This window comes from Argopecten irradians, chromosome 4 (genome assembly GCF_041381155.1).
Source record: "Argopecten irradians isolate NY chromosome 4, Ai_NY, whole genome shotgun sequence".
In the NCBI taxonomy this organism is placed as follows: Eukaryota; Metazoa; Mollusca; class Bivalvia; order Pectinida; family Pectinidae; genus Argopecten; species Argopecten irradians.
The window spans coordinates 18,719,413-18,730,913 of NC_091137.1; the positions used below are offsets into that span (position 1 = coordinate 18,719,413).

The 11,501-nt window shown below is 35.5% G+C and overlaps 1 protein-coding gene across 1 annotated transcript in view; it reads right to left on the reverse strand.

The window, feature by feature from the left end:
- LOC138320834 (E3 ubiquitin-protein ligase LRSAM1-like) overlaps positions 1-10,077 on the reverse strand; it is a 39,504-nt gene extending 29,427 nt beyond the window's left edge. Inside the window, 11 exon segments of the mRNA XM_069264088.1 lie at positions 2,133-2,299; positions 4,041-4,096; positions 4,099-4,125; positions 4,517-4,570; positions 4,572-4,586; positions 5,051-5,080; positions 5,082-5,123; positions 5,597-5,641; positions 5,977-6,030; positions 6,454-6,691; positions 9,927-10,077. Of these exon segments, the coding sequence (XP_069120189.1) occupies positions 2,133-2,299; positions 4,041-4,096; positions 4,099-4,125; positions 4,517-4,570; positions 4,572-4,586; positions 5,051-5,080; positions 5,082-5,123; positions 5,597-5,641; positions 5,977-6,030; positions 6,454-6,666 (703 nt within the window). The 5' untranslated portion in view covers positions 6,667-6,691; positions 9,927-10,077.
- Positions 10,078-11,501: the final 1,424 nt, after the last annotated feature.

Sequence of the window (11,501 nt, forward strand, 5' to 3'; positions counted from 1 at the left end):
TAAGGATGCTACCATTGCATTATAAGTGCTCTTCCATTCTTAGTTGCAGAGAAGAAGTCGTTTATATGGAAATAGCTAAATTGACCCCTTTTGACCCCACCTTCAGGCCCCCGGGGGGTCAGCCCCATCATTTGCAAAATTTTGAATCCAAACCCTATAAGGATGTAACCATTGCATTATGAGCGCAATCCCATGTTAAGTTGAAGAGAAAAAGTCATTTATATGGAAATAGCTAAATTGACCCCTTTTGACCCCACCCTTCAGGCCCCCGGGGGGTCAGCCCCATCATTTGCAAAATTTTGAATCCAAACCCTATAAGGATGTAACCATTGCATTATGAGCGCAATCCATGTTAAGTTGAAGAGAAAAGTCATTTATATGGAAATTGACCACTTTTGACCCCGCCCCTCAGGTCCCCGGGGGTCAGCCCTATCATTTGCTCAATTTGGAATCCCCAGCCTACAAGGATGCTACCATTGCATTATGGGTGCTATACCATGCTTAAGTTCAGAGAAGAAGTCGTTTATATGGAAATAGCCAAATTGACCCCTTTTGACCCCGCCCCTCAGGCCCCTGGGGGGTCAGCCCCATCATTTGCACAATTTGGAATCCCCACCCTATAAGGATGCTACCATTGCATAATGGGTGCTATACCATGCTTAGTTTCAGAGAGAAGTCATTTATATGGAAATAGCCAAATTGACCGCTTTTGACCCCGCCCCTCAGACCCCCAGGGGGTCAGCCCTATCATTTGCGCAATTTTGAATTCTCACCCTATAAGGATGCAACCATTGCATTATGGTTGCTATACCATGCTTAGTTTCAGAGAAGAAGTCGTTTATATGGAAATAGCCAAATTGGCACCTTTTGACCCCGCCCCTCAGGCCCCCGGGGGGTCAGCCCCATTATTTGTACAATTTTGAATCCCCACCCTATAAGAATGCTACCATTTCATTATGGGTGCTATCCCATGCTTGGTTTCAGAGAAGAAGTCGTTTATATGGAAATAGCCAAATTGACCCCTTTTGACCCCGCCCCTCAGGCCCCCGGGGGTCAGCCCCATCATTTGTACAATTTTGAATCCCCACCCTATAACGATACTACAATTGCATTATGAGTGCTATCTCATGCTTAGTTTCAGAGAAGAAGTCGTTTATATGGAAATAGCCAAATTGACCCCATTTGACCCCGCCCCTCAGGCCCTGGGGGGGGTCAGCCCCATCATTTGTACAATTTTGAATCCCCACCCTATAAGGATGCTACCATTGCATTATGGATGCTATCCCATGCTTGGTTTCAGAGAAGAAGTTGTTTTAAATGGAAATAGCCAAATTGACCCCTTTTGGCCCCGCCCCTCAGGCCCCCGGGGGGTCAGCCCCATCATTTGTACAATTTTCAGTTAGTAGCCCATAAGGATGCTACCAGTCAAATTTTGTTGAAATCCGACCAGCGGTTATGGAGAAGAAGTCGATTGTTGACGGACGCCGGACGCCGGACGCTGCGGTATCCCATAAGCTCACCTCGGTCCTTTGGACCAGGTGAGCTAACAATAGGTTTGTCTACAGGATACATGTTTGTTTGAAACTGTATCTCTTGTAGGTAACAACTTCATATTACCTATATCATAAACTCCATATCATCTCTATCATAAACTCCATATTATCTTTATCATAAACTCCATATTATCTCTATCATAAACTCCATATTATCTCTATCATAAACTCCAAATTATCTCTGTCATAAACTCCATATTATCTCTGTCATAAACTCCATATTATCTCTATCATAAACTCCATATTATCTCTATCATAAACTCCATATTATCTCTATCATAAACTCCATATTATCTCTATCATAAACTCCATATTATCTCTGTCATAAACTCCATATTATCTCTATCATAAACTCCATATTTTCTCTATTCTAAAGTTAATATTTTCTCTATCATAAACTCCATATTAACTCTATCATACACTTCATATTATCTCTATCATAAACTCCACATTATCTCTGTCATAAACTCCAAATTATCTCTATCATAAACTCCACATTATCTCTGTCATAAACTCCAAATTATCTCTATCATTATCTCTATCATGAACTCCATATTATCTTTTATTCTGAATTTTTACCTGCGGGTGGATATGTCATTTTATCTGCATCCAGTACTAATGTTTCTAACGTCACCACTTGACAGAGTTCCTTGGGTAAGGTGGTAAGGAGGTTTTCTGATATATCCAGCAATCTCAGACTTCTTAATCCACAGATCCCAGCAGGAAATGTCTTCATTTTATTGGCTGCAAATCATCATATAGAACTTACTATAAGCTGTGGAAACAAAATTAAAAATGTAATTGTAATTTAATTGCAATTAATTACATTTTTTCAAGTAATTGAAAGTAATTTGTAATTAAGAAATATTTCAATTACATGTAATTGTAATTGTAATTAATTACATTCTAAAAATGTGTAATTAGCAATTACATTTCAATTACTTTTCAATTACATATATATATTTACTAGATTAATTAATGTAAGACATGTATTTGGCTAGATAGAAATTTAAACAGGTAACATATGTGAGGCAGTGACCATAGTATACACTACACTTGTACCTGTTTTACCTGTAGTTTACCCCTCAGGCAATATACAGGTGTGAGGTGTGAACACATAGCCTGTGATTACAACTCACAAAGGTCTTGCTTATACAACACCTGTTGATCACCTAATTAGCATATCTAATGAAGGCAAATATATAGATGGTAGCTCAGATTAGTCTTCAACCGCCCCCTGGCAAAAAAATTAAAACAGAAGATTTTTTTTCAGTTTTCTTCCCACTACACCCTCACACTTACATCCCACACGATAAGAGACACAACTATGATCAGGTGTTAATCCAATAAAAAGTAGACATACTACGGGTACATTCAGTGATATATTGCACACAGAGATTGTTGATGACCCATTAAATGTTCTGGAAAGATAATTCTTGCAGATTTCCCAAATTTTGGGTGTATTATCTTTTAGCTAGCTAAATACTTAGCTGTATACAGGCCACTTCAGCTCCAGTACTTGAGAGATTGTTTAGTGTTGCTAGCAAAGATTTATATCCCGACCAGGCAGAAACAGTACTGTCTGATGATAATAGATTCAAACTCTGATGATGATCAAAATACAATTCAAAAAATATGAATACTGGTACGGGTACTCACAGGTATTCATTATTTTTGAATTGCATTTTATCATCACCATCAGTGTATGAGAAGTTTTAATGTACCATTGTTTATATGGACCTTTGTCCAATAAAAAAATGTACTGTGTAAAACTAATACACCTAACTCAATACTCATATTGTAATCTGGTTGTCGGTTTATGTGAAAGCAAAGATCAATGTTCACATCAGAGTCATTTACTGTATGTACTGAACACAACCCGGTTATATGCTATAAATGTTCGATTTATATGACTCTATACATTGTGTAATGTTATTACAAAAAGTTAACATGTTACAGATAATGTAAATGGTGTAATTGTAATTAATTACTTTTTTGAAAGTAAATTGTAATTGTAATTAATTGTTACGTGTTTACAAAACATGAGTCAATTGTAATTTGTATAATTGTAATTGAAGTCTTTGAAACAAGTAATTGTTAATTGTAATTAATACATTGACAGTATGTAATTGATCCCCCAACCCTGACAGCTATAAGCTGTGGAAAACAAATTAAAGTCGCATCTTTTTCGGATCAAAAAGAATTTTGATATTTATTTCAATTTTAGCCAAAACCTCATAAACACACAGAGTTTACTCCTGAAATATCTTTTACTTTTGCACAATGTGAGGCTAAATTGCCTATTCCCTAGATAAATGGAAAAGGTCTTAACTCTTTTATGACGAGAGACATTGTAGTATATTAGATGAAAAATAAAAGCAATGTCACTAATATATTTTTGTCCACCAAATATAATCATAGTAAGAACTCATCAGTTTCACTAATCATGTTCAAGTAGTCACCAGCCATATGTACACATGTACCTTTTTATATTCAAACGTTTGGAGGTGTCGTAGTTTTGAAAGACTATCAGGTATTCGACTCTCAATCTATTGTTTTCTAGATTTAAAACCTGGAAAATAGACAGGTGTACACAAACATACAATAACTGGTAAATAAAATTTTTTTCTTGTAAATTATTTTGTATTCTTCTTTCATACAGTATTAGTATACCCACCTCTATAAAAGGGTCACCTGATAAGTAAGAACACCAAATACCAAATCATGAAACAACACTACTTGTCTGTAAGTTTGTCTATGTCCATTGGGCAGTCTTTACAGACAAAATGGACTGTGACAGTATTAAAATTAAGACCATAGATAAATATGTTAATAGAAAAGAAGGGTTTAAACTAATACTAATGTACTTTGAAAATAGTACCTAGTGCCAAAAAACAGCCCTTAAAATCATAAGCTTAAGATGTCTTTTTAGTGATGTAAATTGTATGATTACAGATAAATACCTGCAGCTTGGATGATGCCTCCCAGTTCAAAGGCAACAATTTGATTTCATATAATATGAAGATCCAAAACCTTATAAAATAAAACATGAAGAATGTGTTTTATAATGATAATAATTAACCCAATAGGGACTTACAACCATCATGCACCTGTAATGTCATAATACTTGATCATACCAAGACCAAAAATATACAGCTTCATCTTATTCTGTATTTGTATATTTACAGAGTTATCTGTACTTGTGGGTATGGTATTGATCATGATGTATGATGAGTTTATGAGTGAAACACCACACTTTTTAAAGAGAAATCAATATGTCAATTTCCCCTCACAAAATAGTGAAAGTCACAATAGATACCTACCCCATGGGAGTTGTTAACTCTGTAATACTAAAGACATAATGATATCCATTGAATTTTATAACACTGGTAAAGCCATGAATACAATAACTCCACACTATTAAAATGTCAAGGAAAAACAAACAAGGAAACAAATGAACATAAATAATCACATAAATTAATTTGCATATTCCTTACCCGTAAAGTTTTGAGATCTGCAACCTTGCTAAGCATCGAGTCCAGATAACCAGTTGTCATTCAACAGCAGTGCCTGCAATTAAGCTTACTTATATAGTGAATCCTGATAAACATTTTATTCTGTTTTCACATTCATAGTGAAATTCCTGACCTATCTGACCTGTTTCAATAGTTGTCTCTCATTTTGATCTTTATAATTAATATGCTACTAATTACAGCCATACCTGCCTTAACAACCACATCTGCAAAAAGACCACCTGCTTAATAAGACCACTTTCTCAAGTTACTAATTTCAATTTCAATACAATTTGCCCTGTGTATAAAGATCATTTGACTATGAAGAAGCTTTCTTTTTGGTCCCTTGTGTGGCCTTTTTTGACAGGTTTTTATGTTATAAGAAGTGCACTGTCATTAATACTACTTTAAAATGAACGATTGAACCTAATATTGCATTAATCAGATGAATTTTGAATAATACTATCATATAGAATGGTTTGCTGTTACAATTGTCAGAATGAGATGTATTTCTGTAATGTGTTGACTTACCTCCTTATTGAGAACTTTACATAAGGGGTACGCACTGGGTGGCACCTGTGTATAAAAAAACAAAATGCTGATCAGGCAATTGTTTGTGGTATAAAATCAAGAAATTCCAAAGATTTAAGGTTGAATGGATACCAATGTACAGTGAAATTATGGGTTAGGTTCTCAATCCAAAGTAACATTGAAAATTATACATTAACAGTACAGCAATTGAAAAAGAGCACCAAGTATGCTGCTCTAACACTGCATATTGCTAAACAGTTTTTAAATGTCGCAGATGATATTGAGATGGCAGATTTGTTATCTTATACCTGAACATTTTATCAAACTTAATACCATGAGGTAAACTATACAAATATTATTACATGTATATACATACAAACCTCTGACATCTCACAGTTTGAAAGGTCAAAGGTCGAGTCTGGACTTTCCTGCCCCTGAAATACAAACAAATATGTCCTTTATATTGTAAATACCTTACATATATATATGTGTGTTCATTGCTTATGTTTTTGTGAACATTCATGTCTGTCCTTAGTATGGAATTTTATTTGTTTTTTTCTGTATCTTAAGACAAAGTAGCAGATTACCACGAACATTCGACGATATTCTGTCTACACTGCATGTTCGAATTACTTCTTTGCCCCATATTTATTACTTCAAGTAATTTGTATCCTACAGATATATGTTTGTAAGGATCCAGTGTTATCTGGGATACAATGGTTAATATTACTTCCTTGATCCATACAATACGCAAAGTATGTATGAAGGATCTAACAACTAATCATATTGATGCATATTTTTTACATAAGCAATAAGACAGGTGAACAGATCTGCTTTATATACGTTATAGTCCTTACCAAATAGAGCAAGTGTTCCATCCTCCGTTTCGCAGCCTCACTCTGACTCCTGAACAGTGGCATTTTTTTCTTACTGCTTCGTTGCTTTTGCAGTTTTGGATTTAACTTTTCTTGGTTAGAATCTGAATCACTGTCGGAGTCGTTGTCATAGTTACCAGACGAGGGGCTGGATGAAGATGACAACGATTTCTGCTTGGATCCATTATGGCCCATTCAGGCCTTTATTGTGAATTACAAACTATAAAAAGAATAAATAAAGCATAAACCATTAGTTTAGTATCCAATTATTGAAGCTTTACTTTTACCAAATTAAAGCTTTACTTTTAGCAAATAAGACAAGCATGTTTTTAATACATAGTGTCAATATATTCAAATGTAATCAAATTAATTTCTTGAGCACTCTGAAAATACATATAAGCTTATATTATGTGTAACATGTAGGAAAGGAGAAAATGTAGCAGCCGGACCGGGGTTCATACCCAGAACCTCCAACACTTGCAACTGAGAAAATGGATTTGATCAGCCACTGTACATAAATTGTCCAGTCAGAGCTAGATCATCATGGCCCAGGCATCAAACTTGGATTAAGACATTTTGACAGAATAGATGTTTGGTGTAGAGCAAGATCACAATATGCTATGATATGTCAGAAAACATGGAAGTCTGTATGTAACAGACTAACAGGAGAGAAAAACATGTAGTGGACAGACCAGGGGTTGAACCTGGGACCTCTGAACACTAGCTGGATGCATTTTAACTACCTATAGTCACCAATGATCAATCCAGGCAACCCCACAACACTAACCCCTTCTTTCTCAAAGTCTTAGCCCTTGACATCCTCAATACTCCAGGGGTTCCAATCACTAACGATCTCTACACCCCTGGACTATCTCATAGTAAAACTGAAGGCAGCTCAGGTGGAAACATCAGAACCAATCATATACATGCAAAGATTTTCTTTGAAGACTACAGAGAGAGGGACGCCTGACTTCAAAGCCATACTGCCAACCGCAGTGTACCGTTATACTGCTCTTTTGATGTACATCAAAGGACTGAATTACCTGTTCTGTTCTGTTGCCTCCAGTTTTACTGTGAAATAGTCCAGCAGTGAAGCGATCGTAACTGATCGGAAGGCCTGGAGTATCGAGGAGGAGCCCTTGAAGACGCATGCGTCAGCTCTAATAAATGCTACCACCGTAGATATTTATTTAGTTCAATTTAAAATGCAAGTAAGTTATAACAGGAGAGGAAGCAAAAGAGTCAAACCTGGGCAAAAAGACAGGACCTGGAAACATGAGTTGCATGCTCTACCAATAGAGTTGCCTGATTACCAATGATTGACCTAGCTAGTCCAATCATGCTGCACTTTTTAGTCATTGCTTTCACAGGTACGTGGCAATTGTATATGTAATAATTAGGATGCTATAGATAATTATGTTTATCTGGAGTCCAGGACATACAGCGGATGTTATAGATGAACACATAAAAATAAAATTTGGTGTAAAGAAAACTACAGTTCTACCAACTGAGCTATAGAAGCATGCTCCATCAGCCAAGTGAGAGAGATTACATATATGATTACTGTCAAGTGCCCAGACCAGGAATCAAACCTGGGTATCTGGTGTGGAAAGCTAGGGCTCTACTGACTGAGCCAAAGAAGCAGGTGGCATCAGCTGAGTGACAGAGACCGTATTAAACAATATGTACAAGTCAGTACTGACCCGCTCCTTTTACATTACTCCCCTTGCATTTCAACCTGAGACTATCTAATCACCTTATGTGGATCTTTTAGTCGGGAGCCAATGATGAAGAAAAACAGGAAAAATACACATGATTCCTGTCAAGTGCCCTGACCAGGAATCGCAGCTGAGTCTCCGATGTGAAAAACTATGGCTCTACCGACTTAGCCTAAGCCATAGAAGCTGCATTAGCTGAGAAACAGCGACCTCCATCAGCTGTCAGATCGATTGACAAAGAGGATATTTAACACTATGTACAAAACACACCAACTCACTCTTTTTACAATATGCTACTTCTTACCTAATGTTTAGGGATTTTATAAATCATTTTCAGAAAAAACTGTAAATCTAAAAAACATAAGTTACCTAAATTAATTTTGATCATAATATATATATACATGTATTATTGGTAAATGCATGGTTGTAACAGACATGCTTGATTTACACATTGTACAGCTCCCGTCAGCTCCACTACATATACATGGCTGCCTGTCATGACAATAATTGAGCTGTATTCAGCATCATGTCACTTACTGTATTTTGCCAGCTAGTTTTTATCTAAAGCCAATCTACGGGTAACCTCCAAGCTACGGTGTACATGCATGTTTACCAAGACACTCCGACATGCATGTAGATGTTTCTAATAAGAATGGTATTTATGTGTTTCAAATTCATAAACCTATATGATTTTTAAACGGTAAACAATTTCTAAAAATCACATGTACAAAGATAATACTGCCCCATTCTCATAAAGCCATGCAAACACAGAAGGCAAAGATTCTGCCCTCTGGCTATCTATCGATGGTCACCTTGAGGTATCTGTATAGCTGGATACTGGCTTACCTGTAGGTATGTTTGACAAGTTATAATTATTGGACCATGACGTAATATACAGTCAAGATAATTTGCGGGGTTGGGATCTGACATAAACATATTGTGTTTAACAGTAATTAAGAATCATTACAAGCTGAATTGGGTACTTGTAGGTAGCTAGACTAGCCAAACTTGTAATTAAGTATTATTTCAAATTGAAGAATGTATTCTTCCCCCGATCCCTAGCTGTATACGTAACACATCACCTTATCTGTCTGTGGTCTGAATGTACCTGGACCCCATGTCCACCCGTAGTGGACATTGTGCTCACACATAGTGCACTCCGTGGCTACCTGTAGTCTTTGATCTAAATCTTGTGCACTCCGTGTCTACCTGTAGTCTAAATCTTGTGCACTCCGTGTCTACCTGTGGTCTAAATCTTGTGCATTCCGTGTCTACCTGTAGTCTAAATCTTGTGCATTCCGTGTCTACCTGTAGTCTAAACGTAGTGCACTGCGTGTGCACAAGGGTGTAACCTTTATCTACTACCAACTGTATGTTACAGCTTACTTTTTACCAGGGGGTTATTTACATGTTTATATTATATCATGGTCAACTTAGAGAAAACAAATCAATGTTACCCATGTATATACTTTTTACCAGGGGGTTATTTACATGTTTATATTATATCATGGTCAACTTAGAGAAAACAAATCAATGTTACCCATGTATATGTTATACAGTTATAAATATATAAATGAAGTCTCAAGTATCGATCAGTTACTACAAATATATATCAAACACAGATAACAACGTTATTTGATCACAAACGATCAGGAGATATGTCAAATCGATACTTCAGTGATCAATCCACGACAAAGTTTGGGAAACACAGATTTGGCAATACTACATATATCTTACCTGTAAAGCGAAGAGTTGTATAAAGGTCGACGAAATGTTCAAATTGACGTAAATATACCTCCTTTCAGGATATTTCACAATAGCATTGCTGCAGTCTCCATTTTATGACATCCATCCATCCAATAACTATCACGTGACTTTGTTATTATGAAACCGAAAGCGATTTGGAAGGACTACTCTGATTGGTTAATGCGTATAATGATTGATTAAGGTGGCATGTAGGCTACTGTTTTGGAAGTAACTGATATTCTATTAACTTCACGGCCTCCAAATATATCATGACAAGAAGACTATCTGATTCATTCTATACTTTTTTTTGTGCAAAGCGGAAAGATATATTTGATTTTATAGGTATCTGTATAATTTTAATTAGAGTTACCTCCCTTTGACCTTAAAGGAAATATTCCGTAACTAAAATGTATCCATAGGAAGAGCATTAGAGAAACTAAAAGGAAAACATCTTAGTTCTTAAGTTATAGTTTTTGAAGATCAAAATGATATTCTATAAAGCTATTATGACTGTGTTTCTACAACTTGAATGTAGTCCAGTAAAGATAGGGTGTTAATCATTTTTGTGACTAATTAGATTGCAAAATCCTTTGGCAGATATTACCACCATAATGGAGCGTTCTTTAATAAGTGAGATTAAAGTTTATTTTTGATCAAAAATTTGAATACGTCATTTTTTCATTTTCCCATAATGTAACCGGATGGGAGTTAGATCTACATAATTTTCAATAAGATAAATGGAATAAACGAAAAGTTCAATTTCAATTTTACAGCTGAAAATCATCACAGTTCTGATGGATTTGCTAGCAAAAATACAAAATGGATAAAACATATTTGGAAGCATTGCTTTTCTATTTTCCAAAATATTAACTTCCAAAATGTTTTTTTGTGTGTTCAAAATGTAGATATAAAAAACACTTCACTTTATCAGTCACTTTGATAGCTTGATATCTAGTGGGATTTTTTTTCTGGCTAATTTATTATTGGTCATGCATTTATTTCAAAGAAAGAAAAGATAATCCTATAAGAAACATAAACTGATATTGTTCAGGTTAAGATTTTACAAATGCTGGATAAATTCAAAACGATTTGGACCGTTTTCATCCTTAATTGGGTATTGAATTGATGAAAATTATTGTATAATTTCAACTTATTTGTACTATCCTAAACTTTGTCTTACTATATACCCGATTTCATATTTCAAGTATTGCAAAAAAAAGAAGATATTGTACTTTAAAAGTGGTCAAAAGTGTGATTTCTTTATATTTTAAGATTTTTGGAGTTTTGAAAAAACGACTTTCCGAACATATGATTTTTGGTGACCTTTTTCATGTTAAAATACTAACATCCTCAATCCCAAAAAGCAGAAAACTTATTCTGTTGCAATTATTTGGAAGTTAGGCATGTATTTTTTTCGTATTTTTATAGAACTAATGCCCATACTTTATTTTGAGGTTGGGGGGGACTGGGTATGATTTTATTGTAGATCTTATATCGTGTTTATGTTACGTGTATAAATATGTAGACGGAGTGGGGAAAATGCTCGACCAGGCTCGATATATAGCT